The sequence below is a fragment of the Bison bison genome, unplaced genomic scaffold, assembly GCF_000754665.1.
Source record: "Bison bison bison isolate TAMUID 2011002044 unplaced genomic scaffold, Bison_UMD1.0 scf7180017864530, whole genome shotgun sequence".
Taxonomy (NCBI): domain Eukaryota; kingdom Metazoa; phylum Chordata; class Mammalia; order Artiodactyla; family Bovidae; genus Bison; species Bison bison.
Genome location: NW_011495080.1, coordinates 7,856,020 through 7,873,165, shown reverse-complemented (window position 1 = coordinate 7,873,165; position 17,146 = coordinate 7,856,020). Strand labels below are relative to the sequence as shown.

The 17,146-nt window shown below is 44.0% G+C and overlaps 1 protein-coding gene across 1 annotated transcript; it reads left to right on the top strand.

Annotated features, from left to right (window-relative positions):
- The first annotated feature begins 4,996 nt into the window (after window positions 1-4,996).
- Window positions 4,997-12,100, top strand: SMKR1 (small lysine-rich protein 1). The gene is made up of 4 exons (XM_010831758.1): window positions 4,997-5,048; window positions 5,132-5,288; window positions 5,445-5,797; window positions 11,416-12,100. The coding sequence occupies exons 1-4, from the start codon at window positions 4,997-4,999 to the stop codon at window positions 11,604-11,606; spliced, it is 753 nt and encodes a 250-aa protein (XP_010830060.1). The 3' UTR covers window positions 11,607-12,100.
- The last annotated feature ends 5,046 nt before the right edge of the window (window positions 12,101-17,146 follow it).

Here is a 17,146-nt window from a genome sequence, read left to right as displayed (position 1 = left end):
TTATACAATCAAACTCATGACTTTGCTCTCATTGGATGCTATAGTTGATGAGCTCTGTAGCCACCTAAATATCCTTACTTACATCTTTGCCATATTCACAGTTTCCAGGAATGAAGACATGGACATACCTTTTAGAGGGTCACAATTCAACCCGCTGAAACTCATCAGGCACTAACAAATAGCAATATTGGTTCATTTACTCTATCAGTATTAGAGGTATAATGCAAGAAAATACTTGCAGCTATTGATGTAGCCAAAAGAGATTCAAGTAAAGAAAATTTTAGCCTTGGGTAGAGGATATGACATGAGGGAACATGTGTAAAACTGAAGAATACATTTATGTGTTGGTATTTTTATTAAGAAGGTACGTGTAAAAAATTCAAATACTTTTCAGAGTACACAGTGGAAAATGTAATCTCTCAACCCAGATCTCATCTTGTTCCCCAGAATTAATCACTGTCAGTATTTTTTTCTATTTTTTATTCTTTCAGAAAATTCCCATATCCATCTCTTTGTCATCGACTTTTTTTTTTTTTTTTTTACAGATAGGAGCACAATGTACTGTTCTATTCTTTCTTTTATTTATCCTGTAGATCTCTTTTTCTATATCAGTATTCTCTTGTATGGTTAAATTTAATATATCAAATAATTAAATAATTCTTCCTTAACTCTGCTTTCCGGCATTTTCCAGCTAAGAAATGTTAGGGCCAATGCTTAAGACTCCAAGCTTGCATTACAGGGAACACAGGTTCAACCTCTGTCACTAAGATCCCATATGTGGTGCAGCCAAAAAGAAAAGAGGTTAACTTTAAAAAGAAATGTTAGAAGAAAAGGTATAGACGGGAAGGACAGGGTGTGTGCATGTGTGTATGTTGTGTTGGGGATGAGGTTAAGAGATTCACTCAGTTCTCACAGCAATAGGCCAAAGCTAGAGAGAAGGCAATGGCACCCCACTCCAGTACTCTTGCCTGGAAAATCCCGTGGATGGAGGAGCCTGGAAGGCTGCAGTCCTTGGGGTCGCTGAGGGTCGGACATGACTGAGTGACTTCACTTTGACTTTTCACTTTCATGCATTGGAGAAGGAAACGGCAACCCACTCCAGTGTTCTTGCCTGGAGAATCCCAGGGACGGGGGAGCCTGGTGGGCTGCCGTCTATGGGGTCTCACAGAGTCGGACACGACTGAAGTGACTCAGCAGCAGCTGAAATACAATTTGCTACCAGCAGTTCTTCTGGCCATTCAGACTCTCAGCTCCTGTAAGCTGAATGAGATTGTGTCTGAGTGGGCTGTGGGGGATGCATAGCCTGTTTGCTCCTTTAGTAATTAGTCAGACTTAAATTTCAAAAAGCAAGATTTAAAATTTTTACTTTTATTTTATGGAAAAGAAAATAACCAAAGCCTTTCAAAGGAACTGCAAGAGTACAAAAGTCATCCCACCTCTGCCCAAACACCTTTGGTGACAGTGACTTTCTTACTAAATAAGACAGCACCATCTGTCCCCTTGCCTCCAAATGGAAACATTACTTTGAATATTCTGTAACTTTTTGTTCAAATGCTTAATGGAGCTAGCAGGACAAAGATCCTCCATGTGGATGCCTATGAAAATATGTCTTTGCTGCAAGATGTGAGATAATTTACCCAGAAAGGCCATACAGCATAAGGGCTCAGATTGACGGTACAGCACCCAACTTGGTGAGTTGGCATATCCAGGCTCTGCCCCCATGAGCTGTATGGTAAATGACAAGTTATTTCATCTCTCTATGCCTCAGATTAGTAGTAGTGTTAGTCGCTCAGTCAGGTCCAACTCTTTGTGACCCCGTGGACTGTAGCGTGCCAGGCTCCTCTGTCCACGGAGTTCTCCAAGCAAGAATACTGAAGTGGATTGCCATTTCCTTCTCCAATGCCTCAGATTCCCCATCTATAAATGGGGGTAATAATACTACCGACTTTCACCAGAATTATAAGGATTCAGTTCAGTTCAGTCACTCAGTTGTATTTGATTCTTTATGACCCCATGAGCTGCAGCACGCCAGACCTCCCTGTCCAACACCTCCCGGAGCCTACCCAAACTCATGTCCATTGAGTCAGTGATGCCATCCAACCATCTCATCCTCTGTCATCCCCTTCTCCTTCTGCCCTCAATCTTTCCCAGTGTCAGAGTCTTTTCAAACGAGTCAGCTCTTTGCATCAGGTGGCCAAAGGATTGGAGTTTCAGCTTCAGCATCAGCCCTTCCAATGAACACCCAGGACTGATCTCCTTTAGAATGGACTGGTTGGATCTCCTTGCAGTCCAAGGGACTCTCAAGAGTCTTCTCCAACACCACAGTTCAAAAGCATCAATTCTTCAGCGCTCAGCTTTCTTTATAGTCCAACTCTCACATCCATACATGACCACTGGAAAAACCATAGCCTTGAGTAGATGGACCTTTGTCAGCAAAGTAATGTCTCTGCTTTTTAATATGCTGTCTAGGTTGGTCATAACTTTCCTTTATAAGGATTAAATGCATCAATATAGTAGTGCTTAGAATAATGCTTGTTAAACATGAGTATTCAATAATTACTGGTTATTCCCACCCTATTAAAGAATCCTCCAGCAGGAATAACATTTAAATTTAAATTCTCTAGCTCAGGGGTTAGCAAACTATAGCCCAAATTTGGCCCACCGGCAGTTTTATACAACCTGTGAGCTAAGAATGGTTTTTACATTCTTAAATGCTTAGGTGGTGGGGTGGGGGGGATCCATAGAAGAAAAATATGTCACATGAAAATTATGGGACATTAAATTTTAGTTTCCATAATAATTGTATTGGCACACAGTCACGCTCATTTGTTCATGTGTTGTCTATAAATGCTTTCATTCTATAGCAGCAGAGTTGAGTAGTTGGAAAAAGAGGATACAAGGCCTGAAAAGCCTAAAACATTTACTTTCTGAGTTTGCCAGCCCCAGCCCTAGATAATTTCCTGAGTCTGCCCCACCTGGTCTTACTGCACTCCAAGGTTCTCACTGTTGGGCCCCTAGTGCTTGAGATTATCTACAAAGAATTTTATTTTTTCTACAACTTCCTCTTCAAAATTCAGGCTACAATGGATGAAGTGAATGCAGTGCTATACTGTTGAACTTAATGAGATAAAAAAAAAAAAAAAGAGGGAAGGAAGGAAGGGGAGGAGGGAGGGAGGAAGGAAGAAACCACCAGAGTAAAAAGGAAGAAATAGGAATTTTTAAATGTAACTTCTAAGAAAGATAGTGACAGAATATTCTAAGTTTGAATATTCTAAGAATGCACACTTTATTTCTGGCAATTTTTTTTAAGAACAGCACAGTTAATGTTACTATTTATAAAGAAGACATAAGGATGTGTACTCATAAACAGATAAAATTAACTAGTGCTTTTCTAATGTGAGTTTAAATAGTTGTCTAAATTTAACATCATCTTCCAGTTTACACAGGAAGATTTGTTCAGTTCTTGTAGAACAAATGGATCTTAAGTCCTGAACATTAAGTGATTCTTAAGTGGACTGGTATTTAAGAAAAATGCTTATGTCGTCGATGACAGTTTCCTTTGACTCTGACAGCAACCTGTGCTCTTTGTTGTAAGGAAGTCTGCCTTTCAGCCCCACACCTCAGCAGCCCTCCTCACCTCCTGCAGGTCAGTGCTAAGGCTTTCTCCAGTGCAAAGACTGATGACTCTTTCGGTCAGTGGAAAATGGTGCTGCCATTGAGGTTGTACCAGTTGTCACTAGACATCCATTTTATGTTCCACCTGTCCACTTTCACGCTTTCTTGTGCTTTATGTTTTTGTTTTTTTTTTCAGACCTCCAATCTGGAACTCAGGAAAAGCAGGACTAGAACAGATCTGAAACTAAGCCAGGTAGACATTAACCTGAGAAAGTTGTGATGACCCATTGACTGTAAGCAAAGAGTATGAGCTGCCCCAACCCAGGGATTAAGAGAGGGGCCAGCAGAGGAGAAAGCACAGGTCTCCTAAAAGTAGCTGGAACTTGGGTTTGCTTTGCTGATGAAGGATTAGAGAAAGGAAATATATGAGAACTTGGTGCACAAATACCCCCCCTTTGGAAGCCAGTTCATCAAACATATGAAGGAAAACAAAAACACACCTGACCTTGGTTGCAGAGCCTTTCAGGACCCCGCCCCTGCATCTGAGTCCAGTCTCCTCCTCCTGCCCTGGGCTTGCAATGTCCTGTCCCCTGACCTTGACATAGCTGACTCATCGTCCAAATCTCAGCTAAACCTCAGAGAGACCTTCCCCATCCACCAGTCTAAGAATTGTCAGCCATCATCACATCAATTTAATAAACTCAATGTAATACATCCTGTTGCACCTATCATTTTTATGTCTGCCACGCCCCCCACATGATTCCCTGTCCCTCACCCAAAGAAAAAAGGAACTTTGTTGCATTTACGGCTGAATTCCTGGGCCCAAAACTTGAGTGTCAGGCACATGATAGATGCCTGATAACTTGAATAAAAAGAAAGGAGATGAGTCATTAAAATGAATGAGGTTCCTGGTCCTAAACTGTATTCTCCCTCCGCAGGGAGGATGTCAGGATGAGCTGACGGTTGGAAGCAGAACTCCCTCTACTGGGTCCTTTCTTGCTTTATCCCACAACCGGTATAAGAACTTTTTTCAGGCTCTTTTAAAAACCATTTTGTAGGACTTCCCTGCTCCTCCAGCGGTTAAGAATCCGCCTGTCAATGCAGGGGACACGGATTCCATCTCTGATCCGGGAAGATTCCACATCTCAGTTGGGCAATTACGCCCGTGTGCCACGACTACTGAAGCCCAAGTGCCGAGAGCCTGTGTTTTGCAACGAGAGAAGCCACCACAATGGGAAGCCAGAGCACTGCAACTAGAGAGTAGCCCTCACTTGCCACAACTAGAGAAAGCCTGCGCACAGCACAGCCAAAATAAATCATGAAAAAATTTTTTAATTTTGTAATGTTTCTATTATTACAGGCTCTTTTAAGACATTTCCGCATGTTGTTTTCACTTCAACCCTCAAAGGCTTTTATCTCATTTCCCAAAAAAGGTACTGGAGTCTTGGCTAACTTCTCCAAGGTCAGTCAGTGAGTGGCAGAGCTCACACTCACAGCTGAATCCGCCCATTCCAAGGCCAAGACGGTACCCCCGCCCCGTCCGGCCGGGTGTGGCCCGGAGCCAGCCGCCGCTGCGCCGAGCCTGAGTTCCACGCGCGCGCAACCTTAGCCAGAGTCGCTCGAGGGACAGTGGCCCGGCCAACGCGGCGTATCCGGGAGGGCTGGCGGCGTCTGTCAGGAAGGCGGGCAGGGCTCCGCGGACGGGGTGGGCGGGTCGGACTCTGCCAACGGCCGGGCGCCAGGCCCGGGTGTCCAGGCAACAGGTAGACACTGCGCGGCCCCGCCCCCGCGGCGCGCGCCTCCCGACGTTTGTGCGCGCGGCTCTCCAGCGCCCGAGAGGCGCACTTGTCGCAGACGAGCATCCCGGAACATCCGTGCGGCGGGTGCGCAGTCCGGCGTGGCGGCCGCTCGGTGGCTGACGGCCCCCTTGCCCCGCCGGGCTCCCCTGAGCGCCTCGGCCTCCTTGCGCCGCTCCGCGGGAGCCGGTCCCACACAAACGGGGCGAGGTCCCGGGACCGGCAGCGGTTCGCTAGCGAGTGCAGAGGCGGCAGCCCGGTGAGCGGCAGGAATGGGCGCGGGGGCGCCGCCCCCAGGCGATGCGGAGAACTCGGGTCTCTGTCTTTCTTTCAGGATTGGGAACCCTTGCCACACTCACCGGCTCAACTGAGAACGCATTACCATGGTAATACACTCTACTTACGTCTAAGAGGTTCCGAGGCACTTTTTAAATTGGTTTAAGTACCGTTTGTCTTGTAGAGGCACGCTTTACTAAGCTTTGTTGCCCGGGCCAAGAGATTGGCGCCTTCATCTCCAAGGGTCGTGGGGTGGCGGTGTCCAGCCCAGTGATCTGAGCGCTCTGGGTAAAGATGAGGGGGGAGAGGGGTTTTCTTGGTGGTCTGCGCCTGCCGAAGGGGACTGTAACCGCGGAATCAGGCCCTCTTTTTGTGAGTTGGTTGGTTGAAGTCCTTTGGTTCTGCGGAGCAACTTCACACCGAGAAAATGCCCAGGGCGCCAGTACATACCAAGAGCGACTAGTCAGGCACCTGGCTTCTGCTGCCCTGTCTAGGGTCCCAAGTGGGATTCTTTCTGTGGACTGTTGTTATTGTTCAGTCCCTTAGCCGTTTCTGACTTTGCGACCCCCATGGACTGCAGCACACCAGACTTCCCTCTCCTTCGCTATCTCCTGGAGTTAGCTCAAACTCATGTCCATTGAGTCTATGATGCCATCCAACCATCTCATCCTCTGTCGCCCCATTCTCCCCCTTCTCCTGCCCTCAGTCTTTCCCAGCATCAAGGTCTTTTCCGGTTTGTGGGCACTTCACATCAGATGGCCAAGTATTGGAGCTTCACTTCAGCATCAATACCTTCCAATGAATATTGAGGGTTGATTTCCTTTAGGATTTACTGCCTAGATCTTCTTGCTGTCCAAGGGACTCTCAAAAGTCTTCTCCAGCACCACAGCTCAAAAGCGTCACTTCTTCAGCCCTTAGCCTTCTTTATCCCTACATGAATACTGGAAAAATCAGAGCTTTGACTATACAGACCTTTGTTGACCAAGTTAAAAAGTGACTGCTTTTTAATATGCTGTCTAGGTTTAGCATAGCTTTTCTTCCTAGGAGCAGGAGTCTTCTAATTTCATGGCTGTAGTCACCATCCACAGTGATTTTGGAGAAAATAAAATCTGTCACTGTTTCCACTTTTCTCCCATCTACTTGCTATGAAGTGATGGTACCGGATGCCATGATCTTAGTTTTTTGAATGTTGAATTTTAAGCCAGATTTTTCACTCTTCTCTTTCATCCTCATTAAGAGGCTCTTTAGTTCCTCTTCACTTTCTGCCATGACGGTGGTAATATCTGCATATCTGAGGTTGTTGATATTTCTCCTGGCAGTCTTGATTCCAGCTTGTGATTCATCCAGCCTGGCATTTCACATTATGTTCTCTGCATATAAGGTAAGCCAGGTGACAATATACAGCCTTGATGTACTCCTTTCCCTATTTGGAACCAGTCTTTTGTTCCATGTAAGGTTCTAATTGTTGCTTCTTGACCTGCAAACAGATTTCTCAGGAGGCAGGTAAGGTGATCTGGTATTCCCATCTCTTTAAGAACTTTCCACAGTTTCTTGTGATCCACACAGTCAAAGGAGTTAGCATAGTCAATGAAGCAGATGTTTTTCTGGAATTCCCCTGGTTTTTCTATGATTCAGCAGATGTTGGCTATTTGATCTCTGGTACCTCTGCCTTTTCTAAATCCAGCTTGTACATCTGGAAGTTCTTGACTCATTTACTGTTGAAGCCTAGCTTGAAAGATTTTGAGCATTACCTTGCTGGCATGTAAAATGAGTGCAATTGTACGGTAGTTTGAACATTTTTTGGCATTGCCCTTCCTTAGGATTGGAATGAAAATTGACCTTTTCCAGTCCTGTGGCCATTGATGAGTCTTCCAAATTTGTGGCATATTGAGTGCAGCACTTCAACAGCATCCTCTTTTAGGATTTGAGATAACTCAGCTGGAATCCCATCACCTCCACTAGCTTTATTCGTACTCATGCTCCCGAAGGCCCACTTGACTTCACACTCCAGGATGTCTGGCTCTAGGTGAGTGACCACACCATTATGTATATCCAGGTCATGAAGACTTTTTTGTATCACTCTTCTGGATTCTTGCCACCTCTTCTTAATCTCTTCTGCTTCTGTTAGGTCCTTGCCATTTCTGTCCTTTATTGTGCAACCCTTGCATGAAATGCTCCCTTGGTATCTTCAGTTTGCTTGAAGATCTCTCTAGTCTTTCCCATTCTGTTGTTTTCCTCTGTGCCTTTGCATTGTTCATTTAAGACAACTTTCTTATCTCTCCTTGCTGTTCTCTGGAATTCTACGTTCAGTTGGCTGTATTGGTCCCTTTCTCCTTTGCCTTTCCTTCTCTTCTTTTCTCAGCTGTTTGTCTTGCATCTGAGTTGCATTTTATTCACTCACCATATTTTATTCATCCCTGCAGTGTTCCAGACATTGTTCTAGGTCCTGGGGAATTAAGCGAACTCAAAGATAAAACCTCTGGGTAGGGAAACATACAATAAATATATAAACAAAAAGTATTATTAAATAGTAAAGAGTGCTTGGGGCAAGGAGATAGGAAGTGACAGTGCTGGGAGGGTTATTGGGAGGCCATTTGTACTTCCTCCCTCTTTGCCTGGGACAGTCCCAGTTAATGCTTGTTGCAGTGTGTTGGTTTGGGCAATGAATTATATGGTCACCTTAGTAGTAGAAAGAATACAGGCATGGTGTCTGGGAGGTTTTTCTGAAGAGGTAATATTTGAGCAAAGGCTAGCACAAAGATAAGAAACAAATTAGGCCCGCTGTGGAGATCTGCAGGAAGAGGAGGGAGCAGGGAGGATCTTGGCGCATTTGGGTACTAGAAGGAAGGCAAGCGTGGCTTGAAGCTAAAATGGTCTTCATTAAGGATTTCAGAGAGTTTTAAGTCGAGAGCTCTGTGTTCTGAGACCAGAATAGCCAAGAGCCATGGGGTTGTAGTCAACCAACCCAACCAGCTCAGAACTGAAAATTTTCATTCCTTTATAGTAATTTTCTAACAGATTTATTGAGCTAGAGTTGATACACAATAGATTGTACATATATAAAATGTACAGTTTGATAAGTTTGGCATAGGTGTACAGACATTAGGCCATCACCACATTCAAGACATACGATTTGCAAGTATTTCCTCCCAGTCTGTGGCTTTGCTTTGCATTCTCCTTTCAGTATCTTTTGAAGAGCGTAAATTTTCATTTTGATGGTGAATTTACCCATTTGTTCTTTTACAGACATCAAATTGGATATCATATCTAGGAAATTTTTGCCTAATCCGAGGTCACAAAGTATTTTCTCTGTATTTTCTTTTGTAAGTTTTATAATTTTGAGCCATTAGGTCTGTGAACCATTCTGAGTTAATTTTTGCATATGGAACATATATGGATTGAAGTTCATTCTTTTGCACATGGATATTCATTGTTCCAGCAGCATTTATAGAAATGATTATCCTATCCTTGTTCCACTGAACTGCTTTGGTACTTCTGTTGAAAATCAGTTGAATCAGTTATTTGAATCAGTTATCTAAATATACATGTGGGTCTAGTTTGCACTTTATTAATCTATTTGTCTATCTTAACACTAATACCATCTGACTACTATAGCTTTATAATTCTAGAAATAAGGTAGTATTAGTCCTTCAACTTTGTTCTTCTTTTTTAAAACTCTTAGCATTTCCCTATGAACTTTAGAATCTTCCACAAAGAGATGAGAACTTTGAATAAAAATGTCAAACCTCTGTCTTATATCCTTTGCATTTCCATATGAATTTTAGAATCAGTTTGCCAATTTCTACAGAAAGATGAGAACCTTGAATAAAAATGTCAAACTCTGTGTGAATCTTAGTTCTCAAACCATTTTAGAGATTAGAACACACTTTTTTTTTTTGGCAGTTATTCCAGGTAAGTCAAGTGTGTTTGACATGCAAAAGAGTATAAAATCATAAAGGAAGCCAAGACTCAGAATCCTTAAGAGCTTATGGCAGTGGACATCCGATACCCCACCAGGATGCTTTATCGGGAGATGCAGTTATCATATGGGCTCCATATTGTCTGTCTTCATTTGGATTTCCTCACAGAAGCCAGGCCACTGTGTTGTAACATAATGTCTCATCTTCATTCCTGCATTTCATATCTAGGAACATCCTCCATTTCACTTAACAAAAATGTATTTTAGTATTTTTAACACATTGACTATGTTTCTCTTTGTTTAAGTGAGGACATTTTTAAAGTGAAGTGCTATGAACAGGACGTCTGTTTTATACAAACATTTAGCCCTTGCAGGCATCCTTGATAATGTACACACTCCTCCTTTCCCTTGCCTAGAAGAGACACCTTTTCTGTAGTATACTCCCATCTGTTACTTTCTGTATGGGTGGGTCATAGGAATAGAGAATTCCTCGCAGCCTCGTGTGGCTGTAGCAAAACTTGGGGAATCATTTGTTCCCAGGTTAGGATGGTATCCATTCCTTTGCCCACAGGGCCTTAACCAGGCAGTGTGATTGTGGCAAGAGCACTGCTCCCGAGCCTGGTGAATGCTGGTTTGCACTGTGACCTTGCCGAGCCTCTGCTTTTCCATTTTTAAGATACGAATATACCTCCCTCCCTTGAAACTCATGAGGATTAGCGATGATAAAAGTGATGGCAACGCCCTTTATTAAGTGCTTAGTGTCAGATACTTGCTATGTGCCTGAGATTCTATGTGTCTCCTTAATCCTCATGACTGCTTAATGAGGTTGAGAGTATCACATAACAAATGCCAAAATATGTATTTGATCCTAATTAGCCAATACATTTTAATTTAATCATTATTAGGAAAATTCTGAAACATGCACAAAAAGAGAATAGTAAAATGAATCACTATATAGTCGTATCTCAGATTCAGAAATTGTAAGCATTTTGCCACCTTGGCTTCATCTGTTTTATTGGTCGGGTGGGGGTGGGCAAGGTGCAGTATTTTAAAGGAAAATCTCAGGCTTCATTTCATGCCTACAGATTTTAGTATGCATGTCTGGAACGTGTGAACATTTTCTTCCATGACCCAAAGCCACTCTCAGACCTAACTGAATTAATAATTACTTGATATTGTCATTTTCTCAATTGCTTTTTTTTTTTTTTTTTTAATGCCTTTTTATGGTTTGTTCTAATCAAACTGCAAACAAGACCCACATACTAATTGCCATAGGTTGGGGCTTTTATTTTAGTTTTTTGTGTTTTTTGGAGTTTTTTTGTTCTGTTTTAACAAAAGTAAAGAGGAGAAGGCCGCTTCTCTTCTTGGGAGGGCATCTTTGGGGAGGCGCTGGGGAAGCCTGGAACACAGCCTTCCCCTCCCCCTACACGCATTCCCCTCTGGCCCTTGACCTTCTCTCTCCCGCCCCGGTTTATCTCCCTGTACTTCACCCTCTCATGGAATGACACAGCCCGCAATGTATAGGTCTTGTGCCTCAGTTTCTCCGCCTTGCTCTCCCAGTCTCTGGGCGCTTAAATCACGTTGGGTCTCGGGACGGTGCCTGATAAGCAGTCGCTGCATCGGGATGCATATGACTTCTCTTACCGCTTTATACAAACGTTTTTTGTTGTCAGTTTTTTTTCCCTGTAGGAACTTTTTTTCCCCTTAAGTTCGGTGGGAAATGTTATATTTTCAACATATTTCAACATATTTTCAAGGTTATAAGAACTAACTTTTGCCCCGTTGTATATACTTGTCTTTGAAAGCCAGCTAAAGGGAAGAAGAAAGGCCGGGGCAAGTCGCGTGGGAAGAAGCAGAAGAAGCCGGAAGTGGACATCCTCAGCCCCGCCGCCATGCTGAACCTCTACTACATCGCACACAACGTGGCCGACTGCCTGCAGCTGCGCGGCTTCCGCTGGCCAGGCGCTGCCAAGACAAAGAAGGGGAAAGGCAAGACTTAAGCGAGAGCATTTCCCAGCCCCTCTATCCTGCAGAGAACAGAACCTGGGGAAGAAAAAGCAGGATTATGCCACCGTTGCAAGCAAAATAGACTTTATTGAAGACAATCTTGAGATGCAAACTGAGTGTGCTTTTTCTGTGGTAGATAATGATAAACGCATTTTACTTCCTCAGCTAAACCCAGATATGAGTGAGTGAGCCAGTTTGGTTTTTCAGAAGTTAAGGGGTGGGGGGGAGAAAGTGTGCGGTAATTCCCACACAATGTGGTGGAATTGATAGAACTTTTAAAAGTTATTATAAATCTGGGTTAGAATTGAACCTCGCTGTCCAAGGGCAGTTCTAGCTTTCACGAGTTTTCTTTTGCCCAAAGGGGTTTTGTTTTTTAAAGTAGACATGACAAAAAGCATTGCATTTGCTCATGGGTCCCTCTTTCGACCACAGTTTCCTTCCCTCATCTTTTTCTAGAAAAATAATAAATATTTTTTTGTTACTACCATTTTCTTCTCAGCAGCCTGACTCTTGTCTGACTTGAATTACCCGCAGACACCGATGGAGACCGGGGTGGTCAGCCCTGCTCTGACCTCGCTAGGCCTCGGGAACAGTAGCTCAAAGGAAGGACAGGTGGGTGGTCCAGGTGCAGGGTGCTCATGCTTAGTCCCTAAGTCATTTCCGACTCTTTGACCCCACGGACTGTAGCCCACCAGCTCCTCTGTCCATGGCATTTACAGGGAGAAAGAGAGAAATTAGCCCTTGTCCCTCTCTCTCTTTGACCAAACTCTTCATCCTCTTTTTCTCCACACTTATATCTTCCCACCTTCTGCAGCCCTTTCTTTTAAGCCTGGCTGACCCTGACTCTTGGAGTCACTACTGGAAATGTGCCTTTTGCCTTCTACTGATATTCTGGGATCTCCCCAGCCTGTGTGAAGATACTTAAGACAGAAAACCGCAATTGGTTCTGCTTGGCCCCCAAAGACCTAAAAGCCCCAAATATGTAACATGGAAGGAAAGGCGCCTTTAAGTATAAGCACCATCTTTGAATCCCATAGCTATCAGAGATTTTGTAAATATCAGAGAAGAAAAGCAAGTATGTGAATCTTTGTACCAGAGAAGGGGGATTTTGCTCAGAATCCGCAAGCTGGGGGTGACACTTGTCTGGCTGTGTCGTCTGTGTGGACTTAGTGTGAGCCCTTGGCTGGCTGTCAGGGGAAACCTGACTCAGGTCAGGTGAAAGATGGTGCTCCTCTTAACCTGAAAGGACCCTGTCTGTTCCTGAGAAACGGGGCGACGTTCCCACTCTGCTGACACTGCAGTGCTGTATCCGATCAGTTTCTGTGGACACACCAGCTCTAGTCCAGTCCTTCTCAAACCTGGGTGTGCACCATGGTCACCAGAAGACTCCCAAAAGCTCAGGTTGCTGGGCCCTACCCAGCAGGAAGGGTGGGGTTCAAGAATTTGTGTTTCCACTAAACTCCCAGGTTGCACTGCTGCAGGACCCTTGGAGAAGCCCCACTCTAGTTCTTGCTGCCTCACCAGCTGCTGAAAAACCTGACGGATCTCTGACCTTGTAGGATGTCTGAGGCCCTACTCTGCCTCTCTTGGGCTTCAGGAGCTCATGTCTGAGCCGTTGTGTTTATCTGAACATTAGGGAGGTGGCAACTGTGTTGCTGCTTTCTGATCTCCACAGCAGGAGAACGTGGCTGAAGGGGGGACAGACGTGCCAGTCACAGACTTCTGTGGGCTGAGTGGATCATGGAGGTGGTGATGTCTTCCTCTTTTGAGATGGTTAAATGATGAGCATGCAGAAAGGACTGGAAGCATTTGAACAGGGGCTTGGATGGGGTGCTGTGTACTCGGAGTCTCCACCCAGGTTTTAGCAGAGTGGCTATTTAGTATTGTGCTCATTGCAGTGCTGGGGTTCTGAGAAGCCCTTAGGAGTTCTGAATTGAATAGCTGTGGCGGTGGTATAGTGGGGGTATGACATGAACTATCACACACAAGCCATATAAAAGTTGTGGCACATTTTACTTCAAACAAAATTTTTTTTGGTGAAACACTCTAAAATTTTCTTCAATAAAATTATCTCATTTTGACAATTTCTTGAGTATCTTCTATACTTGATACTAGGAAGGTAAGACAGGGTCCCTACCCTTCAGGTGCTCCCAGCCTGGTGAAGGGGGCTGATGCCCAGGTTCCATTGTGGTGGCAGCTGCATTTCTATTTCCACTTGGATAAAGCACATTCATCGTCTGGTTTATGCAGGTGATTAAGAAGAGGGTGAGACTAGCCTTTATAGGACACCTGGGGGGCCTCTGATGATAAAATAGGTCCTCGAACCCTGCGGTTTTTATTTCTCCTAAACCCAACTCAACCAGGATCCTGATCCTTCCTATGGATGAGAATTCAAAGGGGAGCCTGTGAAAGGAGCCGTGACGGGAAAGTCCGGACACAGGCCACACGTGGGCTTTTGGGAGGCAAGCCTCCTTGCTGTGAGGCTACTGGAGCCGTTTGTGAAGGAAGCGCTGTTCCAGTGTGAGGGAGGAGGCAGGGCCCATGGCCAGAAACTCCAAGAACATGCAAAATGTCAATGGAAGGGGAAGGAAGATGTGGCAATGCATGTGGAGAGAGGATATGTATATTTATTTTGGCCGCTGTTGAGGGCCCTCAACAGTGAAAGACCTAAAAGCTGGATTGCTAGGGAATTCCCGAGAGAGGACATTTTTTAGAAAGGAAGTACCCCTTGCAAAGTTGATGACAATTAAAAAATCCCTGGTGGCTCAGACCATAAAGAATCGTGCAAAGCAGGAGACCTGGGTTCGATCCTTGGGTTGGGAGGATCCCCTGGAGGAGAGCATAGCAACCCACCCCAGTATTCTTGCCTGGAGAATCCCCATGGACGGAGGAGCCTGGTGGGCTACAGTCTGTGGGGTCGGAAAGAGTCAGACACGACTGAGCAACTAAGGACTGCACACAGTACAGAAAGGACAATAAGAGTTGTTTGTTTTTTTTTTAATTTCAAGCTTACCAAAAGAGTAAGAGGAAGTGCAATGACACCTAGGCCTTTTACCTGAATCACAGTTCTCAGCTTGGCTCTATTCACATTTGGGGCTGAATCACTGGTTGTCCTGAGAGCCTGTCCTGTGCACTGTGGGATATTCAGCATCACCCCTGGTCTCCACCTACCAGATGCTGGTAGCACCAGTTCAACTGAGAAGGACACAGATACCTCCAGACATCATCATATCTGGGAGGCAAAGTCATTCCAAGTTGAAACCATTGCCCTAGCATTTTGTCACATTTGCACACCTACACACGTATAATACAAATATATAGGTAAACATTTGTATACTACATATATTTCTTATATACACATAATCAGAGTATGTATATGTACACATGTGTATATATTATATACATATATAATATAAATACAAACATACATGTATATCTATATATATATTTCTTATATACTGATAATCAGAGTAAGTGGCAGCTATTAAATTGTGAATCTTTGTATAAAACATACGCAGGGCTTCCCTGGTGGTCCAGAGGTGAAGAATCCGCCCACCAATGCAGGGAATATGGGTTTGATCCCTGGTCCAGGAAGACCCCACATGCAGCGGGGCAACTAAGTCATGTACCTTTGAGCGCTGCTCTGAAACGAGAGAAGTCATCACAACGAGAAGCCTGTGCACCACAACAAAGAGTAGCCCCCCACTCACTGCAGCTAGAGAAAACCAGCATGCAGCATGGAAGACCCAGTGCAACCATAAATAAATTTATTTATTTTTAATATGCATATTATACATATAATGTATATGTAGCATATATACATCTATGTAGGTCTTACATACATGGAAAGCAAATGTAGCAAAATGTTAAAATATGTAAAAGGGTATATATATACACACATACATACACACACACACACACACACATATATATATACACACACGCACATTTTTCTTTTCTGAACTATTTTAAAGTAAGTTGTGTTCATCATTAATCTTCATTCCTAAATACTTAGCTCCTGATAATAGGACTTTCTCATTTATAACAACAGTAGGATTTTTATGGTCAAGAAATTGACATCAAAACAATATTAATCTGTATTGCTTTTTTAAACTACCCCAGTTGTTGCTTACTTGCTAAGTCCTGTCTGACTCTTTTGTGACCCCATGGACTATAGTCTGCCAGGCTCCTCTGTCCATGGAATTTCCCAGGCAAGAATACTGGAGTGGGTTGCCATTTCCTTCTCCAGGGATCTTCCTGACCCAGGGATCAAACCAACATCTCTTGCATTGGCAGGCAGCTTCTTTACCACTGAACCATCAGGGATTTTTTAATTGTCATCAATTTTGCCAAATTATCCCAGTTAGTTGGATTGATCAGAGATCTAATCAAGGATCACACATGGTGTTTAGCTATCATGTCTCTGTGGTCTCTGTTAATCTGAAACAGTTTCCTCCTTTTTTGGCAGGGAATCATTTATGATACTTATTTTTTGGGGGAGGTGGGTGACTGTGCCGCTGGCTTTCAGGATCTGATTCCCCAACCTGAGACTGAACCCCAGGCGGTGGCAGTGAAAGCCCAGAACCCTAATCACAGGGCCACCCAGGGAGCTCTCTGATGTTGACATTTTTGGTCTCAGTCAGTTCAGTCAGTCACTCAGTCCTGTCAGACTTTGTGCAACCCCATGGAGTGCAGCACTCCAGGCTTCCTTGTCCATCACCAACTCCCGAAGCTTGTTCAAACTCATGTCCATTGAGTCCGTAATGCCATCCAATCATGTGACCCGCTGTCGTCCCCTTCTCCTCCCACCTTTAATCTTTCCCAGCATCAGGGTCTTCTAATGAGTCAGTTCTTTCCATCAGGTGGCCAAAGTATTGGAGTTTCAGTTTCAGCATCAGTCCTTCCAATGAATATTCAGGACTGATTTCCTGTAGGATTGACTGGTTTGATCTCCTTCAACTATGGAAAAATCATAGCTTTGATTATAAGGACCTTCGTCGGTAAAGTGAAAAAGTGAAGTCATTCAGTTGTGTCTGACTCTTTGCAACGTCTCTTTAATATGCTGTCTAGGTTTGTCATAGCTTTTCTTCCAAGGAGCAAGCATCTAGACCCAGTTGTTTCAAGAAATGTCCTCTTCTCAACCTGTTACAGTCAGACTCCTGCCTCTGCTGCTCCAGCAAAATTGCTTGATAAACGTCATTGTTCCATTAATTCTAAAATTCCAAGGACTGCAAACCATACCATCATTTTCTGTACCAGTAAGATATGCAGAGTACATCATGAGAAATGCTGGACTGGATGAAGCACAAGTTGGAATCAAGATCACTGGGAGAAACATCAGTAACCTCAGATACGCAGATGATACCACCCTTATAGCAGAAAGTGAAGAAGAGCTAAAGAGCCTCTTGATGAAAGTGAAAGAGGAAAGTGAAAAAGTTGGCTTAAAACTCAACATTTAGAAAACTAAGATCATGGCATCTGGTCCCATCACTTCATGGCAAATAGATGGGGAAACAGTGGCTGACTTTATTTT